Genomic DNA, 21,970 nt, shown 5'->3' with positions numbered 1-21,970 from the left:
TCTGATGTTGCGGGTACTGGCCCATATCACCCAGAAAGGAATGCCTCCTGCAGAGCAAGGAGCAATCTTTTCTTTGTGCTAATCCCTCAAGGGTGCGATTAAGGTTTTTGTTATCATGAGAGGTGCTAAATGTTGTGGCACCCTTTGTATTCTAAACATAAAACACCTTTGCGACAATAGTTCTAACAGTGTAGTGTATTTTTTTTATTCCCTTATTCCTGTACGCTGTTTCCATGCTTCCAGCACCACCAATTCCACTTCTGTAAGGCAGCCATGATTAAACAAAATTCATGTCATTTATTCAGTTTTTCATTGTACCCATGTTAATCTATGGTATACTGTTCTTGAATAGCTGTGGCCTCTTTTCATTTCTTGTCTGAAAATGCTTAGTGATTGAGAGATTAGACTGTCTTTAGATGTATCTTATGTAGCAGCACTTGAGTCTCGTTAATTATAAATACTGGGTCAGCTATGAGTTTGAGCATGTGGAGGAGGATGGGATAAAGCAGGCTCCATGTCCTTGGTTTAGTGTGTATTCTGTCAATCCCCAGAAGTAAATTTAGAGATGTGTTTGGAAATACAAACACACAGAAATAGTGTGAATAGAAAACAGAAATAGAATAGAAAACTAACCAGTGATCAGCACTGCTTGGGGTAACAGTTACAACCTCACCCGCATTAAAATATTCAGCAGCAGAGGGGCAAAAAATAAGCTAGAAACCTTCACTGTACCAAATGATACCCTCAAGCTTAGTGTTAGCCTTTTTATTAATGGATGATGCTGGTGATACAATACACTTTTGCAGATCTGGGTAATGGTATTTGACTGTTTTTGTTCCCACAGTTGGGTACTAAACACCTTGATGTCTGTCCTGTCATACCATTTGAAAATGGATTCACTCTAGTAATGATAGATAACCCAGTACTAATAAGTGTAGTCATAGTTTGATCTCTGTACCTTTGAAATTGGTAAGAAAACATGGAGAATTGAAAGGAAACATGGCGAAAGTAAATGATTCCGTTCTAAAGACTTGTGAAGTGTTTGCTTGATCCTTCATTCTTGTTCTTTCTGATCTCTCTGTCAGTGTTAATATTTTGATGTGTCTAATCTTAATGTGTATTCACACAGAGCCATGTTTATATAAGACTCCAAAGAGATCCCTGAATAACAGATCACGGTTACCTACCTTCAGTTCTCCTGTCAATGATACTGATATACAGCATGAAATTTTTTGGGATCCACATTCACCAATTGCACACCAACTAGGTAATTGTCACCAAAAAATTCTTCTTTGTATTCTGGTTTTTCATAGGTCATTATTAACTTTTTAAATGTATCCAAGGTCTGTACTCAGTGTTTATGGATCTCTTTAAAAAAGAAGCACTTAACATGGCATTAAAATGAATTTTAATGCTGCTAAGCTGTGTGGCATTTTATTCAAAAATGCTGTGATATGGCACTGAGGAAAGTTACGCATTTTTATGTGATTTGCTTCTGTTTTGGAATCCTGCTGTAATTGTAATGTCTGATGATTTTTACTGTGTTTTATCTCATACAGGTAACGAAAGAAAGAAATGCGCTACCCGTAGATGTACAGTTGAAATTTCAGATATTGTTAATCGTATTGCTCCTCGGGTAATTATCAGTTCCTTTATAACACTTCACAGCTTATGCAGTAATTAAAGAGTAAAGTAGTGTAATGATAGGCTGATTCTGCAAAACTGTGAAAAAGCAATTTTACTTTTGGTAATATGTAGTAGAGTAAAAGGCAGATGCAGATATGCGGGGGCAGGGGAACATAATTCTTAAAATTGGGTTGAATAAAAGTTCCAAGCATAGTATTTGACTAGCTAATCTATATTTCTTTTTGTAAAACCTCTGACTTTATGTCCTAAAACACTTTATATTTTTCAGTTAAGAAATTAGTTGTGTGAAATAATGTGGTACTGGTCTAATTTTAAAAAAGATCTAACTTCAAGCTGAGAGCTGTTGGTTTGGTATTTGTAGAAAATGCACTAGCACAGTCATCTTCTACCACTTTTCTGTTCTGTAAAGTTTCTTTGCATGTCATATTTATTTGGTAGCGTCTCTCTTCACTTGTCATAATACAGTTCAGGTAACTATACCTTTCATTTAAATCAAGGGATCAAAATGTATCTATGTTTGGGTAGCTTAAGCTTTACATCCATGTTGTACCTATAAAATAACTGCTTCTGTAAATGATCTTACATGTTTGACTGACCCTGACCCCAGACTGGCCTGTTTAGAGATCATTTGAAAGAGCTTTTTTTTGCCTTTAATATCTTTTTCAGTTTAGTTTCTTCTTTTATTTTTTCTTAGTTGGATTTATTTTATGTTTCTTCTTCTACAGAATTCAATTTATTTCCTTTGCTGCTCTTCCTTGTTTTCTCCTTTCTTCTCTCTCTCTTACCACAACTGTTTTCTTGGATGTGTAGGACTATGCTTCCTATTGGAGCCGGTTATGCTGCTCAGAGACCTACCATTGGTGTAGGTCTTTCAAAGTCTCATAAGGATCCATTCACTGAAATTATTTCTGGGCTTAGAATTAAAAGTAAATCCAGGAAGCAGCATGAGAATCATACAGTTCACAGTTTTCTTCTGGCCTTTTACATGTGGCTTTACAACTGAGACCTAGCACTATCAAACCTGAATTTTAGGTGAATGTAAAGTTAGAAGAAGGTTTCCTCAAATGCAGTGGAGAGGAGGACAAAAATATGTGGGTGAACCACTTAGGCCAGTGTTCTCTGACTTCTACACTGACTGCATACCCTGCAGACTTCCCCTGCTTCCTGAGCCCCACAGGCTCACCCTGCCCTAGAACAGGGGCAAAAAGCAGAAACTAGTGGAGGGAGCCAGAGCATGGCCACAGCAGCAACAATGTGGAGAGCAGGAGCCCACAGTTGAGTAGCCCTGACTTAAGCTATGTCTATACTGTGAGGGGCAGATTTTAAATACAGTGTCAGGGCCCCCTGTCATGAACACAACCCTTCTGGCTAACAGAGCTTTTTGCAACAGGTAAAACTAGTCTTGGTATGTCCTTCATATAACTTAACTTGAAATAAAGGCTACCAAAGTCCATATGCAATACTGGAGCAAGATGGAAAGACTGCATAATAGTTTTGGCATAATTAAATGCTTTAATTATTCTGATAAATTAACTTAATCATGTTTATTTTGAGTTCAAGTCAGTTTATCATATAGATTCCAGTGCACTTTTGTAACTGATGTCTATAGCTCAGAAAGAGAACTTGGAAAAACAACCTATTTTAATAGTAGAGACATACTTTGTTTTTTATTACTCATAAGACACAAAATAAGTCTTTTTCTAATAATGTTTCTATAATTTACAGCAGGCACAATTTACAGATTTGCTTGACAGTACCCATTGAAAATGGATTCAGTATTTCAAAACTTAATATTTGGGAAATAATTTTGCATGTAAAAGTCATTGTTAACAGAAAAAAATACTACCTGTTACTTCCCATTTTGTGACTTGTTTCTGCTGCTTTATCATTTATAATCTTTATTAGAAAATATAATCTACTGTATTTACTCAAATACAAGATGAATTTTTTTCCCCCCAGTTGGCATGGGGGAACATGCCCCTCATCTTCTAATCACATACAAAGGAATCTCACTAAATACATTTGGCTATTAGGGCTGTGCAAAACAGCACCGTTTTGTTTCAGCTTCCATTTTGCTGTTTTGAAGGGACAGCGTTTCATTTCGTCATTTCGTTTAGTTTTGAACCACTATTCCGTTTCGTTCCATTAAAACTGTTTCGCTGTTTCAACGCGACTGATGTTTCACCTGTAGGCTATAATGAGGAATCATGAAAACGCCTATAACTTTGGCATTTGTTGCCTAATTTAGATGAAAATTGCAGAGATGGTAGCCCCTTCTGAGGGCTTGACACCTGCCACGTTCAAGGAGATAGATGCAGGGGTTGTTGTGAAACTGCACCTCGAACAGTTGAAAGCAAAACTCATATCATTTGCTAGCAACGGCAGCCTGCTGTCATCCCATGCACAGATGTGGGGGCCTGTACTGGACTCCTCCCTGGGGTGCAGACCCCCAGATCTGTCTGTGGGTGACAGGAGGCAGCTGGTGCTGCTGCCGGCAATCAGTGCTGGGCGCAGCCCTCGCCCAGTGCTGGGAAGACTGGTGCTGCTGCTAGCCCCAGGCAGCAGTGGCAACCTCCTGTCATGCTGCGTGTAGATCTGGGGTCCTGCACCCCCAGGAGGATTGCATGGCTGTGCCAGACTCCTCCCCACGGAGCTGAGCCTGGCAGCAGGAGGCAGGGGAGAGCCACTGGCCAGAGCTGCACTGGGAGCCAGGGCTGCGCTCTGAGGGGCTCTGCCATTGGATCTCTGCTGCCTCCCACTGCCAGGCTCAGCTCTGTGGGGCTGCGAAGCCTCCCACCACGGGGATGTGCTCACCAGGGCTGCTCTCCAAGTGGCTCCACCAGCCCCATGGAGCTGAGCCCAGTGGCAGGAGAGCCAGCGATGGAGCCACTCAGAGCACAGCCCTGGCGTGCACAGCCCAGCAGCAGGAGGCTTCACAGCCCCACAGAGCTGAGCCTGGCAGTGGGAGGTGGCGGAGAGCCACTGACCAGGGCTGCACTTGGAGTGGCTCCACCACTGGCTGTCTACCACCCCCTGCTGCCAGGCTCAGCTTCATGGGGCTGTGGAGCCTCCTGCCATTGGGTTGCACTCAGAGCCAGGGCTGCGCTCTGAGTGCCAAAGGCCCTCCTGCTGCTGAGCTGAGGTCTGTGGGGCTGGCAGAACCACTAGCAGCGTTGCCCTGGATCTCCTCCGCCTTCCGCCAACAGGCTGTTTCGAGTGCCTTCATTTTGTTTCAAAGCTGTTTTGAAGCCTTTTGTTTCAATTTCGCTGTTTTGAGCTCGAAACACGTTGAAACAGCTTCGAAACGAAACAGCTGTTGAAATTTCGCACAGCCCTATTGGCTGTCATTAAACTGTGGCCAAAAGCAGCATGTGCTCAGCAATGGAAACCAACTGTGAAGTTGATTAAATGCAGACAACACTAAGCATTACTATTAACTGATGACCCACATTGGGCAAATGTGCCAATGGGAACCTACCACAAGAATAGGTTAATGTAGCCCATCTGAATAAGACAAGTGGTAGTGCCCGTTAAGCACATTCCTCCTTACCATCAACTCTTTCAAGTCATGGTGAACCATTACATTGCATACATTTTGATTTCCTCTTCACTCCCACAGCTGAGCTGTGCCTTTTTTGCCTTTTCAAATGATTCCCATTTCTTCACAAGCCTTAAATGTCTTGCAAACATCACTAAATGGAGCTACAAACATTTCACTCAGAATCCTCCTATCACCTCTCAGCCTGGCACATATGATTAATGTAGTCCTGCCCTCCATGAAGTGAAGCTGGACCAGGTTGCCCTGTGCCTCATCTGCATATACATTTTTTGAAGCATCCCAGGACTCATGACAAGAACACCTGGTTTCAGTCATGAGTATATGGTAAATTACGAGCCTTTGGCTTTGGACTAATATCACGCAGAGTGTGTACTACATATAAGTAGGTGCCAAAGTGCTGCTCAGAAGTGGAACATATGGAGTACCTATGCTAAAACTGACAGCAATTTCAAAAAGAATAACGTGCATCAATTCCAGATGAACTGAGTGTTTGGGTACTATATGTAAATTGTTAAAACCATGTTTAATTTTAAGGTTGTTTTCAATTTGTTCCTCACTTCCATGTGCTCAGGGATAGCAGGAGCTGACAGTAAGAAGAGGCGAGAAGGGGGAGGGACTGCCAAGGGAAACAGCTGGCGTGGAAAGCAGAAAGCAAAGGGGCTACCTGATCCTCCAGATTTACTTTCCCTGCTGTAGTAGTGGGAGGGGGACAAATTAAAGGCACACCTCCAATAATTAAATTAATTACCTGGAAAATTATAACAAATTTATAAATTTTCCATCTATAGAATCATGGTCATATTTTATATTCAATTAGATACAGTAATTCAACATTAGACCTTTGACAGAGTTGTGGGTTTGCTTTTGTTTTTGCCACCAGTTAATTTTCGTTCTAAAATAAAAACATTTCTCCCTTTCTGGTCAGTAAAGCTCAAGTTACTTCCTTTAACTGGTTTACAATATTCTTGTATGTTCAGTACTTTTTAGCAGTTGTTTGGGCTTGTGTCTAATTCTGATCTTGCATGTCTCATACCTTAAAAGTTTGAGAGCATTCAGATCCAGATGTGAACCCAAGAGCTGAACGGTATTTCTGTTTAATTTCTGAATTCTGGATATTTTTAGTTGTTCAGGAGGCTTGCACATGAAAATGGTAAAATGGAATAATTCAAAATTTTCACATTTGCAAAAAGAGCCAAGAGAAGATTTGCTCAGTTTCTCTGGTTTGTTGTTTCTTCTTTGATAAGTAGACAAATATGGCGTGTATTAGGTAGTGAATTGGAAAATGTAAAATAAGTACACAAAACAAGCTAAACCAATAAATCAACATTGACCGTTTTATGCTAAAAGTTGACATCGTTGTGTTGTATCTATAAATCAGATATTATCTTCAGTCATGCCTGCATACAGAGTTGAACCATTTTAACTGAAGTTGTGGCTTTAACCAGTTGATGTTCAACAGTATTTTTTTGCATGTGGACACTGATGCTGATAACTTGACCTGTTGGCTTTCAGCGACATTTGCACCAGTTTTAATCAGTTTAAATGTTGAATAAAATTTAAATTGGTATAAGCTGTGTGTATAGCGGATTCCTCCTCTTAAATCAAATTAAATAGTACCAATTCAATCTACTTGTTCAGGATGAAAAACCAGCCAGTTATGAAGGATCTCTTCTAGGCACATGGATTGGTGAAAATGCCATTCCCTGCACACCTGCAGTAGCAAGGACAGCATTAAATGGAACAAGGTACGTTCAAAGATATTTTTGCTTGCCCAGCAAAAAAATGTTTTTCATGAAAGGAAGAGCAGTATTTCATTGAGTTAATGAAGGGGTAGCTAATATGCTAGTGCAGAGAACACACAGTAGTGCCTTTTTCATTTGCTTTGTAATCTTTTAAAGTGAGGAATTACTGGTGAGAGTAAAGCACTATATATTGACTGTTAAATGAATCATGAGAACATTTCCCTGAATATCTGAGGTTGCTAAACTTATTAAACTGTAGAGTAAACAGCTATTGGTATAAAGTGATTAGACTTTGTAAAATATTTATTAGTATTCCTGACTTATCTGTGTATTTTCATCTAGAGTTCTTAAAAGAAAGAATAGTGAAGAGGAGCTTATGAAATTGGCTGAGGAATTTGATAAAAATCTGGTTGAGCTAGATGCAGTCCAGGACCAAGAAGTTCATTGCCATGATTTTCTCCAGACTACCTCAGAGGCAGAGGCTCTACATAATTCTAAAGATGATGTACAGATAAAAAATCTGCAGTCATTCCTGAATGAAGTTCCTGAAGCAGATGCAACTCTGTCCTTAAAACCAGTTAGAGAGAGTACTGGAATCCCTGTAACGGAGCACTTTCATACTAGCAGTCAGAAGCCTGTAGACCTTGAGGCTGAATTAGCCCTCCGTGCCCTTTTTGATTGTTCTACTCAGAAATGCAGTGGACAGTTAAGCCAAGGCCTGTCTGGGATTTCCTTAAATAATTGTTTTCATGAGAAGAAAAGTACCCTGGAAGAAGAGAAATGCATTTCTCAGGAAATGACACAAACAAAGGGACATATTAGTGAAGAGAGATGTCAAAAGCAAAACTCAACCACCACGTTAGGAAATGGTAATCACATTACAACTCCAGAAACTAATATCTATTTGCTGCCAAAGCAAAATATAGCTTCCTCAAAGATGGAATCAGTGGCTTCCAGTAAACCTGCTCAAATAGCTCATGATGATTTTGATGAGTGGGATACTGATTTATTGGCAGATGACTCCTTCATAATGCAAATTACTCAAAATCCTGAACTGCTAAGTACAGAAAATGCATCACCAACTACTAAAACATGTACAGACTCTTTTAATGGCATTGGTCAAGCTAAATACAAACCAAATAGTTCTCATTCAGTAGCTGGTATTTTAGCCAAGTCCAGCAGTTCTCAATATGTGCCCCTGAAACGATATAGTGAAACCATACAGGATACTACAAATTCATTTCCTTGTCAGGAGCCAAGTAATGGAACAGAAAATACAAAGCTACAAAAAGCCAGTTTGTATGGGAAGCAGAATGTTAAAGGTAATGGAATAAATTATGCTGGAAAAGGTGCTCCAAATAGAGGTTCTGACCATATTCCTATTTCAGTACAGTCTGGAGTTAATGCAAAGGAAAGTATTCAGTCAAAAAGTGGCTTCACTACTTATTTTCCTGTAAAAGGATCCTCTTCAGTCTTTGTACACTCTAATCCACATAGAGCACAGACTGGAAAATATGGAAATAAGACACACAGTATTTTTCATCAATCATCCAATGTTTCTACTAATACAAAACCTAATGATCTAGTGAAAGTGGTTAGCCAAGCCAGTACAGGTCACCTAAACCAGGCTGAATTGCCAAAGAAATGTTCTGTGTCATTTGATGACTGGAATGAGCCTAAGTTCTCTGATGAAGTTTTAGATATGTTTTGTGAATCTGAGAGTCTTTGGGACACAAACTGTGAGGATGATGAATTATTGTATCAGGTGTGTGATGATGTGGAAAAGCAGACTCAAAGCCAACACATTAAACAAGGAAATGAAAGAGACAAAATTACACAAGGAACCAATATTAATTCCAGATCTAGTGCTGATAAGAGTTTTATAGCATCTAAACAAGGACTGTCTGATCACCCACTAGCAGAAAGAATCAACATAAAAAAGGAAACTATTTCATTAGATACTTCTCATACAAACTCCTCAAAGGTTACAGACAGACTGACTACAGTGGGAAACGTGAACTGTAGAAACTTGTCAAATGTTATAGCTTCAGTCACAGACATTCCTATACTACCCAAGTATACGCATTTTCAGACTTATAAACAAACTGCTTCTGGAACAAATAATGTTCCTGGAAAATGGCATAGGTCTAATTCAGTGCCTGTAGGAGGATGTGATTCTGAAATTGGTCCAATTAGTACATTGAACACACGTATTACTGCTTTTAATAGTAAAGTGTTGCACAGCCAAGCTCTTCCACATAACACCGGAAAGATACAAAATAGTTGTATTAACAAAATGTCAAATAAAATGTCAGTTGTGCCTTCAAAGTTTACATTCAAAAAGATTAACACTTCTCAGGCTGCTGTTCATGTAGATCCTAAAACTATAGAAGGCAGTTCAGGAATCCGAGTTCCTCAACATGGTTTAGAGGACAGCAAGAATCAACTAAATGTCCCTTTTCGCGGGAAGATGGAAATTAATCAGAAACCACCTTTTAAGAGGCAGGTTTCAGATGCTTTTGCACAGTCTACAACAGGTATGTTTCTGCTTCTAGAATATTTTTTAAAAATCAAATTGCCAAAAGAAACTTTGTATTCTGATGTTCAGATGTTATTGAGGTGTTGCTTGTTAGTTATTGTATTTATCCTGTTTAGATTAGGGATGATGACACTGTTCCAAAATTATCAGGCTTGCTAATCAGATCTTGCTGTTTTTCAATTAAAAAAAAAAAAAGTCTTTGAGAAATCTTTTGACTTTATCTGAAGAACTATGTTTCCCCCTTCTTGTTTGCTTATTAAATACTTGGCCCTATTTCACAGGTGCTCAGAATTAATGTATCTTGATGTCACCAGCATTGCCCAGTAACGTCCTGCAGTTTGGTCAGTGTCTATACTTAGATTTAAAATTTGAATATTAACTGCAAATTAAATGTCAAAATTCATAATACTTCAGCCAGGACTACCTTTAAAAGAGGTTAGTACTGTTGGCCGTCTCAGTTTTGGGCTGTCAAATATGAGATACTTTTAAAGAAATAGTATCCAACCTTTTGGCCCCACAGGCCAGATGAATGACATGGGGTCATTCTGGGGGCCTGATCCAATTGTATGCCACCATATACTCCCTACCTCCTGGATCTGGTCATACACCAGTGTAATTTGGCATGCTGGGCCATGATATCCAAACCCACAAGGCCAGAAATTTGGCAGCAGGGCAATGCCACTTAAAGCTGCCACCATTCCCCTGAAATATCTGGACCCTTGGGGAGCCCTGTGGGTTAAGTGATACAGCTTTACAGGCTGGGGATTGAGCACCCCTTCTTTAAAGGCTCAGAATTTCCCTTGGTAAATGCAGAGTGTCTCAGTTTGGGCATCTGGAAACTGACACCTCAAATCACTAGCAAATTCTGAAAGTCTTGGCCAGCAGCAATATTTAGCATGTGCCGAAAATTGCCATCTAAATGTGTCGAAGTTACGTGTTTCTTTTATTTCACCAAAAGTCATAGTTGTTGGGTTTCCCCTGCCACATTTCTCTATAAAGTTCTGTGTTGAAATCAGTTTTACTAGAGAAACCTGCTGAGAACTAGCAGAGTCTTGGCTCATACTTTTAGTATGTTGAATGGTTTTGTGAACCGTTTATCAATATTAAATTGTGGTGAAACCTAAAGAGCTGATGTTGTAAAAGTAGACTCCTGATAAAACATATGTCAATCTCCAAGTTTAAGAACACTGTTACAAAAAGTGTCATGCTGTTCAACACTTTTTATTTCAAGGTATCTGTACTTCCTGCTTTTTCTTCCTGTGCAACCAGATAAATAGGAAGCAACACTCTTAAATACTACTAAAAAAAATCTACACTGTGGAAAAACAAAGTCATTAGTGTTTCAGTGACAGTAGCCTTTGGCCTTCAAGATAATTGTACATATTTTTGCTGGTCAATTGGTGTAAATTACTGTATTTGTTTTCTGTGACAATTCCTGATTTACTATTTTAGGGAGTCATCTTTAAGAAATAAATAGCTTTCCATAGCAGTAATGCTTGGGCCTGTTGACAGCATATGCTATTCTTTAACTGAAGTGTAGAAAATTTGGACAAAAACATCATACAGAACTTGTGGTACTGTGTTCAGTTATTTTTCTGGTGGTATCCTATGATTCAATCTTTTTTTAAATCCTTGAGCGGGTCTTGTTACTGTGGCATTAACCTCAGAATTAAGATCATGATATGTAATCTCCATAGCAATTTGCATCTATATTTTTCCACATTTGTACATGTTTGTGTGACTGACCTTATGCTCTTGGTTTTACTGTCCTTGATCTTTATTTTCCCTGAGTTATAAGGCCATTTGTTCCCAACTATATTAGTTGGAAATCAAAGCATCTTATGCACTGTTGGTGAAATACTGGACATATTGAAGACATTGGAAGTTTTCCCTCTGATTTCAGTACAGCTGAGTTCTAGTGCATACAATTCTGTAAGACAGTACATAAAACATTATACTTAAATAGTGTGTCCCTGCCTCCTTTGTAGAGTGTTTTATTACTTTTGACCTTTTTTCAACCTTTCTGTTTCTTTGTATTACACCATTACTATACCCAACCCACATTTTTTTACAAACTTTATTATGCCAGTATCTCTGCCTAATGCAATCACTTGTTAAGCCCTTTTCATTCTGATACCCTCAACTTTTTTAAATCTGTTATCATCTTGGTTGACCACTGATTATAAGGTTCATTTGAAGGGCACTAAAGTAAAAGTTCCCTTAAACAAATATCTACTGCCTAATACTTCGGGAGATAGCAGACAGTAGTAATTCAAAAGTCATGCATGTGTTCCTTTCTGTCTTTGAGGGTGGAAAATAGTGGGCCATTTTAATTTTGGTTCCTCATGTATTAGTCTGGTGTGCTGCATATCTTCAGATATTCAAGATGGGCAGCTTAGGCCAGTATACATTTTAACATGAATATCTCAAATGTACATTTTATATTTGCAGTGTTTGTGATGGAACAGAAAAATAGAAAATGCTCCCAAGAAGAGATTGAAAAAAAAAAACAAGAAGCTCTTGCACGACGAAAATCTAGAATGCAGGCATGTCTCAATAATACTTGAACTTTGTTTTGGATTTTTCTTCTGCTAACTAAAAAAATCAATGTAAGAACTGACCTACTGTCCTAAAATGATCTGTGATTCCTGATTTTGATATTTTCTTACCTCTTTCCTGAGATATTTTGAAGCCTTTGTTAGATCACTGACGCACTTGCTTACTTTCAGTTATAAAAGGATTGCAGTTCAGAGAGAACTTTTTTCTTAGCAGCCATTCCAGTGAGATTCAGTATTGTTCTCTCCAGTACTATTGCATATTGCAATTGAGTGGTTTAAAATTCATGTGAATTACAATTAAAGTATTTTTTAAAGGATTAAAGCCCTTTAAAGTTTATTTGCCTACTTCTATTTTTTTCGTGTTTCTCTTAATTATTGGAAAACTCTTTTAATCAAGAAAGTGAGTGTGTTCAGCCATTTTATATTAATTAACTGCTTTTATTCTCAAACTGGCTTTAATAAACTTGAAACATACCTAGTGTAAGTTGAAGCCTAAAAATTCAGCTTTCAAAGCAGGATCTAGCACTCACTGGCTGAAATAAGCTTAGGCATCAGAAAACTAGTGCAAATACAAGCAATTTGGAGAGATTAGGGTCAGTCTGTTTCTATTAAATAACAGTATGATCTACACAAGATTAAGAAAGAGTCTACTATAGCAGCTGGCTAATCTGCAAATTGGAGTATCCTGAAAATAAACTGTTCTCTTTTATTATTTCCATTAAAAGTTGAAGATAATTTCATGATTAATATTTCAAGTGGCTAATTAGGCCAGCCATCCTGAACAATGTATCACTGGGCTAATAATGCCATTAGTATTTATTTTACCGGGCCAGTTTCATATAGTATGGTCAAAATAGAATATACTGGGCTGGTTCTTCAGCTGGTATAAATCAGCATAACTTCATTGACTGTAAAGCTTTTCGGGTAAGGATCAGTGTGTACATTTTAAAAATTCACAGGATTGGAACTTTAAATATACAATGCAAAAGAGTATGTAGTAACATTTTTACTGAACGCAGTGTGAAACTTCACATAAATCTATTTTCAGTTTTTAGTTAGATTTTGGTGTAATCCTTGGTCAACAAAGAAATGAAAGATGATGGATCAAATGCCACTCTTATTCTAAGTTGTTCTGATTTAACAGAAGAGTATACTGATTTCATTGCTTTTACGTGATATATGGAGAATGAGCTCAACTTGTAAAACTTTCTGTAATTAAGCTGGTAGATGTTTCACAACTTAAATCATTGCCACATGAATGCAATTATAAGTGCAATTTATGACTGAAAAAGTACTCTCTAGTTTAGTAAATAAGTTTCTAAAAACTTTCACACAATCTCAAAGTCTTCATCTCTTGAAGAATGTACTTGTAAAATTCAAATGTAAATAATGTACATTTGTAAACCATTATTAAACTTGCAGTTTTTATACTTAAGTGCTCTGTTCTGATCCATGATTGGGGTATTATCAGGCTAAGTAGTGAATTTTGAAGCCTCATAACTGGAGAAAAAGGAGGGATCAGAGCAGTCTTGTGGTTAAGGCCTTGGCTTGGGACTCGGGTCTGAGTTCTGTGCTCGGTTTTGGCATAACTTTCCTCTGAAACCTTGGGAACTCTGTTTCAATTTCTTACATGTAACATTGGCTTTCTTGCATTAGGCTTCCTGGGGTAGGAGCTAACCCTGTGGGCATAGACAGACAAAACACATGGGCCATGTCAAGACATGCATGGACCTGGGGTCCTCCTGGGACTGCAGCAGTGGCGATCCTCCCCCAGAGAGCCTGGCTGGCGCACACTGCTACTGCATCTGCCATGCCTCTTCTTTTCCCCATGGGTTTTTTGACTCCTGGATATCCAGGGGTCAAGAAAACCCTCCGTGCTGCTCCCTTGCAGTGCAGAGAACAACTGAACATGCAGTATGTGGCGTCACAGACGTGTCTGCAGCACCACATACTGCACAGCTGTGCTCATCTGGATGTGGCCATGTAGTGCCCCAAATGCCTTTAAGCTTCTTCAGAAGTGAAGGTATAAATGAGATACTGTGATGAAGCCTTACAAATCAGACTGAAACACTTAAGAGTTGACCTGAATTCTGAAGCATTTGAGGTATTTGTTACCCTTCAACACAGCCTGATAAACAGTCAGTCTACCAACATCCCACACTACTCTGCTTTTTGCTTTTCCCTTCCCCTGCTGCATTCTAGATGGCACCTCTGAATCCAGCTATGCTGCCCAGGGGTCATAGTCTCTGCCCTATCTGTACTAGGTGCAAAGGCATCTCACATCTTAAGCACCCTCCCACCCTGAAACCTGGCTTCCCAAGTGTATCTCCTCAAGCACCCATTTACCTACAACAATACCACCTAAAACCCCAAAAAATGCCTGTGCCTCCAAAGTGGTTTCTGACTGGAGGCAAGGAGATCATCCAAAAGTCTCACTGAAACCAGGCCATATGTGAGAATCATTACAGGTCATAACCAGGGTTGGCATCAGAGATAGGCTAGGGTGAAAATGTGGTATGAGAACCAGAGGTGCCAGTCTTGTCAAGTGCCCATCAGATGACATGCCTGTACTTCAAGGAGTTCTCACGGATCCTTGCTGAAGACAACTCTGTTGAGTCTTACTCCCTCATCAAATGGGGTGGGCCTAAAACCAGTCCAGTGTCATATTTTTATATGCAGTAGGATCCTATGTTCAGTCAAGGCACCTTGGTGCTGTCATGCTGCTGGTACTAATGGTTGTTCCTTGTTAGAAACTTATCTGGAGAGAATTTGATGGCGGATTACCTTAACACTGTTCTTGATGCTTGTCATAAAACTACTGGACTAAAAATAGTATAGCACAGTTCCAATTTTGAAGATACAGCATTGCCAAGAGTAATGCAACTACACACAGCTGAGAGTGTTCAAACATTTGAGGACTGGAGAAGCATGTAACATTTTCATGTGCAATCTGTCACTTGAAAGTAACCTCAAGTAACAAAAAGCATGTTAGTTCTAAAATCACGGTCTGAATTGTATATCTAACACAAGTGCTTATTTTTTCCTTCACTTTATTCTAGAAAAATGTAAAGTATCTGGGGAAAAAGAGATCAGAGAACACCAAATATAATATTGGCTAAGAATGTACTTTCTCCATTGTTGTGGAAAAGACCTTTATAACCAGCACTCTGAATGCAGGAGATATAAGGTTTTCAGGGTGTTGGTACAGACATATAAAAATAATACTTTTGCTATTAAAAAGGACACAAGTTAGACTTCAAGTCTATCTTAAAGGATATTTCTGTGAAAAAGGCTTAGTAATATGAAACCTGGATGATTTCTGTTTAGAAAGATATCTTGATTAGTTATTTCTATATTTTGAGATGAGCGAGATGAAGTGGAAGGAGAAGAAAAATTCACAAGAGCTCATCAGGAAATGATTAAACATTTTTATCTCAGAAGATACCAATTCTTCAAAATTAAAACGTTCACAAAAATGTATCTTAATGAAGTGAATGACGTTTTAGATAATGTTTCTAAAGAGATGCCTCCAACAGATTAGGGTACTCACTGGTAGCGTAAAAGATCCTACTTTGATTCAAACAGGGATTTGAACCTGGGATGCTAGGTGAATGCCTGACAGCTAGATTATTGGCTATTCTAGAACCAAGTATGGAGGGGTGTCTCTTCATGCAAAACTTCAAAGTTGTTTCATGAACCAAAACTTTTCCAGTAAGCTTTGCTGCTCCTACTGATAAGCAAAATATAAAGAGTGCATCTTCCGAAGATTTTGGGCTAAATTATACTCACCTCTAGAAACCCTTGTGGAAAGAAAAGTTTTGGAGAAGCATCTTGTCCCAAGATACAGAGACATGCTTTCTGTGGGGATGCACTTGTTCTATTAGACCAAGGGCAGGCAATTATTTTGGACAGAGGGTCACTTACTGAATTTTGGCAAGCCATCAATGGCTGTATGACAGGCAGCCAGGGGCAGATAAATATTTTCTAAATTTTTTAGGGGCCCCGTGGGCCAGATAGAATGGCCTGTTGGGCCACATCTGGCCCCTGGGCTGCATATTGCCCACCCCTGTATTAGACTGTGTCCAGATGAGTGGGGATGTTTGTTTTCCTGGAGATGAGCAGCAGCGGCACACCTTGTGTGTCTCCCCCGGAGATGTCTGTGCCACACACTGGTGTGTGGCAGGTTACCTCAGGTGGGGTAGTGGAGGCTCTTTTGACTCCAAGATAGCAGGAAGAAATCATGGGACATAGCTACACAAGGCAGTTAATGCCCTTTGGACTAACTCTACTGCATGTTAGCATGTCATGCAAAAACCCTGCTAATGTGCATTAAGCATCACCTAAAAAGGTTCACCTGTGCTAATGTGCAGTAGCACTGATTATGGCGTGTTTAGTATCTGTAAGCTTAATGCGCCATAATTATGGCACATTAATGAACATTTAGAGGCATCTATGGTTCAGTGGTACAATCCTTGTCTGCCCCACAGGAGACCTGGGTTCATATTCCCAGATGCTTATACAGATACAGCCATGGAGGCACCAAACACCTGGACTCAGTCTGGCCTTTGGATTCTGTCTCAGTGGCCTAAAGGAGCATTGGAAGGTCCAGGCAGCCTCCACCCCTCCAAAATCCCTACCTAGGCATATGCAATGAAGGTCTGGGTAGCCTCTCATGCATACCCCATGATCCAGAAGGATCGATGGTTGCTAAACAATGAACGGGTAGACATGGCCATCACGTTTCAGACTTCACTGAAACAAATCCTCCAAACGACCCCTTTCTATGTAGGGATGAATATACTACATTATCCCTATATGAGCACAGATCCTTCTTCCCCACCTCCAAATCTGCTTAGCTCTGCTGTCTGGGCATTATGAAGAGTCATGTCTTTGCCAACTGCTTTAGTTTGTCTAGGTTCTGGAAGTGTGATACAATTTAATTCGCTAACTCTAAAAGAGAATTCATACCTTTGACTCTAACCCTCTTCTTTCTACTTCCTAATGATTTTTCTCATTCTCCTTCATAACTTCTTTGTACCTAACTAGCCAAGAGTTCAACAAGCAATCAATGTGAAACTTGCTTTCTGATAATTTAAGAACATTGTACCTATTGGTTCCAAATTTTCTGCTTGAAAAACTTTTGACATAGCTATTGCACTTAAAAACCTGTCATTTTTTGCCGTGTCTTTTCAAACTCTCCTTCTTTTCAGCTAGAAATATTTTAATCTATATTCAGTTACCTGATTCAAGCTTGCTCTCAAGACAGCTCTCAAAAATGCCAATTTCAGACAAGGTTCTTTAGGTAAATGAGATATATTTTATTAAACCAACTCAATAGTTGAAAAAATGTTCTTTGCAAGCTTTTGGGCACAAACATCCTTCAGGCATAAGGAGAGTCTACTGTTGTTTTGTGTTCTGGATGGAAAAGAAGCCAATAAGTAAAATGCAGGTCTTTGAAAATACAAATGCTTGGCAGGGAGGATCAGAGGCAATGGAAGACAACAGGTGTGAGACAGGTGGGGAAGAGGAGGGATTGTAGACCTGGTGACAGAACGTAGCTGGTAAAAGATAGGTTACTTGGGTTATTGGATTGCAGGCAGGTTATAATGTACCATAAATCCAATGTCTCTATTTAGTCTATGAAGCTTTTAGCTTTCAGGGTTTTTTTGACCACAGAAAAACCACCACAAGGGCAGTTATTCCGTTGGAAAAACTCAGATTACAAGTCAGAATATTTTTTCACACTATGGATTCCTATTTGAAATCTCTAGGTTTATCTTGCAATTTGTGTCAGTATTTGCACACCTAAAAGTGCTAATATTGTGCAGTATTTTACAGCACCCTTAAAAGGGTGTCATTGCACCCCAGTGTCCTGTGGCACTCTGGTTGAGAATCACTACTCTGAACCACTAAGATTTACTTGCAATCCTTACCCTCAGTAATGATCCACAGATGTCCCATCACCATTACATGCTTTATTCATCTTTTATGTTCAAGTAATTGAGTTTAGAAAACTAGAAATGGTCTGCAATGTCAGTGAGCAATGCCCTCTCCCCAGCCAGGTCCATGCAGGCAGGTGGGTAGCAGCACAAATTTGTGCCACTGCCTGCGTACTTTGTAGCAGCAGGACGCATTGTCCCACTGTTCCATGTGCTGCAGGGTTGGAGGGCCTGGCTGGAGCTAGCCATCCCCTGCACTGAGGCACGTGGTGCTCCAGCCAGCCAAGGAGTGGCACATGGAGATGGGGAAGCAGGCAGCCCAGGGCTGCCTGCTCTGATCTCTGCGTGCTGTGGAGCCCCTACACTGAGGCAACCTGCACCCCAGCCAGCTGCTCCCTGCCTGGCTGGGGCTCACTGTGCCTGGAGACAGGCAGGCTTGCACTGGCTGCTCCCCTGTCTGTGTGCCTCAGCGCAGGGGTTTCATTGCAAAGCTCCTGCATTGATGCACATGGAGCCCTTGAGCTGAGGCACGCTGTGCCCCAGCCAACCACAGAGCAGCACCTGTGCTGGCCCCAGCAACCTTACCAAGGGTTTGGGGGGCCTCCCAGGGCAGCAGCAGTGCCAAGCTGGCCGCTCAGAGCCACAGCACCAGCCAATCTCATTTCTGGCAGCGTATGCTGCTGCCACGTGCACCACACTGCTTTTTTTAGTGGCAGGTTTTTTTTTCACACTGGGATTTCCTCATGTGATGCCTCATATGGGTTTGAGGCTCTACAAACCTTATGTGCACATTTGTCAGGACATGCCGAAGGTGCTCAGAATTTGCTTCCTTCCTGATATTCGGGACAGTCCATGAGAAGGGAGTTATGGCTGGGAAACCTTGAGGAAGCATGCAGCCCCCCATGGTGTGTGGCCCAGAGTCACACGCAGGCACCATATGTGGCCCCCCCACTGCTCCAAACTTGGATAGCCCTGTCTTACCACATGGTACTAACAGTGCAGTTCAGCCTAAAATCTTTTGCTAAGATTGATTGATAATGCATAGTTAATAAGATTCCCTCTTTTTTTTTAGCTTGACAGTCTACTATTAAAATTCATATATGATTAATCTATTTATCTGGGATAAATTTAAGCCCTGGTTTACCTTTTTTCTGAAGCAAACACAAGGAAATGTTTGATAAAATTGGAAAGTATTGTGTTTAATGTGGATAAAAAGAAATACTTCTTATAGAAAGTAAATTAACTAATAGAATCAGTAAAACAGCACACTATTTAGGAAAAAAAATCAAGGAAATTTTAAAAAGTAACTGGAAAACAGTTGTAGGTAAACCTTATGCCCAAGATTTGTGGGAGTAAGAGTAAAATTCCAGGGATTATGAATCTTATTTTTATCTACAAAACAAGCTGGTCACCAACCGCTGTAAGAAAGAATTATATCCCTATTGATTTGAGAGAGATTTTGCAACGTGTAGGAGATATTAGGAAGTTAAATTCAACTGAAAGTTGTCATGACTTGTGCTCTTAAATCCCTGTAGTTCTACTGAAAATCTTTCCCCAAGTTTGGGGGTGCAAAGTGCATTATAAGGACTTTATCTCTTTCTTTAGAGCAGGGGTGTCAAGGATATGGCCTGTGGGCAGGATATGTTCCACGTAGCCAGGGCATCTCATCCATTGGGGTTCTAGTGGGGACTGGAAATTTGGGGCCAGGGCCCACTGCCAAATACTGGGATACAAAGCCCTGTTGGGAACATATTTCAGAGGAGGCAGGGCAAACAACAGCTGCATTAACCTCTTATAACAGGGAGCCAAAGGCATCGGATACTTTAAGAGAAAAGTGTAACAGCCCAAGCTTGCTGTATGGGGCAAATCTCCAGGCAGCCTAGGAGCAAAGGCTGCCAGCACCTAGGTTAGGCTGCAGCAGAGGAGGGTAGGCAGGCCATTAACCAAAATGGGAAACCTTTACATGTGGCTGGGAGGTCACCTGACCATAAGGGGTAGTGCTTTAGGATATATAAACCCAGTGCAAACGTGCTGTAGGGAGAAGATAGTGCAAACGTGCTCCTGGGGATAGAAGCTGCAGCAAACAGGCCCACAGCCTATGGTGACCACCTTTTCAAAATGCAAAAGTGGTATACCAAACCTCCCTGCCCTGCTTTGCCCTCCTCCAATGTGTCCCACCTGCTGGGATGCGGAGGGCCTTGGAGTGTAGGGCAGCACAGCAGGGAACCCCAAGCCCAGAGCAGGCGGTCTGCATCGCCCCACCCTATGCACAAATCTTGGGGGGCATGTGCCCCCCACATGCACTCTCCCCAGGTGTATGCACAACAGTAGGAACCAGCCCCCACACTGCCCTTTGCACAAGCCACCCATGGGTCTGTCGCAAGCCCTAGCCAGTGTCTGCCTCTGTGCATTCCTGCCCCAGCGTAAGCCCCGGTGCTCATGCATCACCCCGACTGGGCAGCACTCCCAGCCCCAGCTGCCAACGCTGCCCCACTCCCTCCCTCACCATGGGGTCCTCAATCTGCCCCCTAATATCCCCCACATTGACTTATCATCTGCAAGCAGCTAGGGAGCTGCTCTCCACTGGTTGTATTGCTGGCCATGTGCGTCCCACTACCCCCAGCCTCAAGCAGCAAACAGAAAACCTGGATCCTTACACACAATACTGGGAAGATAGTTGCTATAGTTGAACTGTGTCAAAGGGAATCTGGGACAAATGCTGTCCCATAGTCATTCAGCCTGGGACAGGCACTTGATCTTTATATTTATGGACTGTCCCATCCAATTAGGAATAGTCACCCTAGCACAGACACTCAAGCTCCCTGAGAAAGCCAGAGGGAGTGAGCTAAGGAAGAAGTAGGCCTGTGGTGTGGCACTGACCCCAAGTGGGGGGTGAATTTTGGTTAGGAAATAGTTTTCCTGGGACAGGGACCCCAGGGGACGATCACAGAGCCAGGTAGTAGCCTTGTGTAGGTTTGGGGGTGCCCTGAGGAGTCAGAGGGGCTGGGAGCAGCTTAGCTACCAGGGGGTGTCACAGTTGCCTTTGGAGCCAGGTCCTGCTACATCCTGCAGCTCCCTGATGCTGCCCATACCAGTGCCAGAGCCCTGTATTTTGGACCCAGCCATGGGGCCAAGTGAGTTTGATGAACTACTTCAACATATTTGGAAATGGCCACGCTGGAAACGATGCAAAAGACTTGGGTACGTCTGCATATTCTAGCAGATGGCTATTCCTAATTTTTACATGAACAATTATTTCATATCTTGTCTTAATGTTTGTAGATCTATTATGTATACATTTAATTAAATCAATTTTCAGGGCCTTGTTTTAGTAATTAGCCTAAGCGAGATTGCCAGACTTGGCATATCATTACCATTTTGAGTCATATATATTCTGTTTAAAAATGTTTCCTTCAGTCTTGTGATTCATGCTTCCTCACCTTCTTGCATAACTTCTATTTGTAGGAAGTTACCAGGGAATTGGGGAATAACCAGAACTTATGTCCAAAAGGATCAACATGCAGTCGTAATATAGGCTCTGGCAGTCTATTGTTCTGGCAGTCGCACACAGCATGATTCAGAAGCAGGTCACATGCAGCAACTTGTAGCTTTACCTTCACTTGGTCTTGGAGTCACTGTCCATCAGGGTGTTCCTGCATGATTTTAGCAGCTAAGGAGTTGCTGTAACTTGTGCCAGCTGCCAATTGCCTCAAGCAAGTGAAATAGAAGTTAGGGCTTCCATAGCCATATTTTCTTTGCTGAAGCCCCTGTCCCTTCCATTGGCCATCAAGTAAAGAAATTGCAGAGGGGCCCCACTGTGCTCTTGAATCCTGACCTACAATGTCCAATGCCATCCCAGTTACTGGTAAGCTCTTGCCTATGTACCTTTTATAGCCTTCCTGCATGTTCCAGCTTTTATCCTGCAAGCCCAAGTTTTTATCTGATAGTGTTTGCAACATACAATGATTCTTGATTAGCAAAGTTTA

General features: G+C 40.9%; 1 protein-coding gene across 3 annotated transcripts; it reads left to right on the top strand.

The window, feature by feature from the left end:
- The first annotated feature begins 625 nt into the window (after nt 1-625).
- ETAA1 (Ewing tumor associated antigen 1) lies at nt 626-13,472 on the top strand. 3 transcript variants are annotated; one of them, XM_019549155.1, is made up of 5 exons: nt 626-1,267; nt 1,560-1,636; nt 6,845-6,951; nt 7,291-9,485; nt 11,939-13,472. In XM_019549155.1, the coding sequence occupies exons 1-5, from the start codon at nt 1,099-1,101 to the stop codon at nt 12,052-12,054; spliced, it is 2,664 nt and encodes an 887-aa protein (XP_019404700.1). In that variant the 5' UTR covers nt 626-1,098; the 3' UTR covers nt 12,055-13,472. The 3 variants fall into 3 exon arrangements, with proteins under 3 accessions (XP_019404700.1, XP_019404701.1, XP_019404699.1); XM_019549156.1 differs by lacking the exon at nt 11,939-13,472 and adding an exon at nt 9,769-9,931; XM_019549154.1 differs by lacking the exon at nt 11,939-13,472 and having other exon boundaries at nt 7,291-9,751.
- The last annotated feature ends 8,498 nt before the right edge of the window (nt 13,473-21,970 follow it).

Source organism: Crocodylus porosus, unplaced genomic scaffold (genome assembly GCF_001723895.1).
Source record: "Crocodylus porosus isolate Cpor-Errol unplaced genomic scaffold, CroPor_comp1, whole genome shotgun sequence".
Classification (NCBI taxonomy): Eukaryota; Metazoa; Chordata; order Crocodylia; family Crocodylidae; genus Crocodylus; species Crocodylus porosus.
Note: the sequence above shows the minus strand (reverse complement) of the source record. Positions and strands in the feature narration are given on the sequence as shown.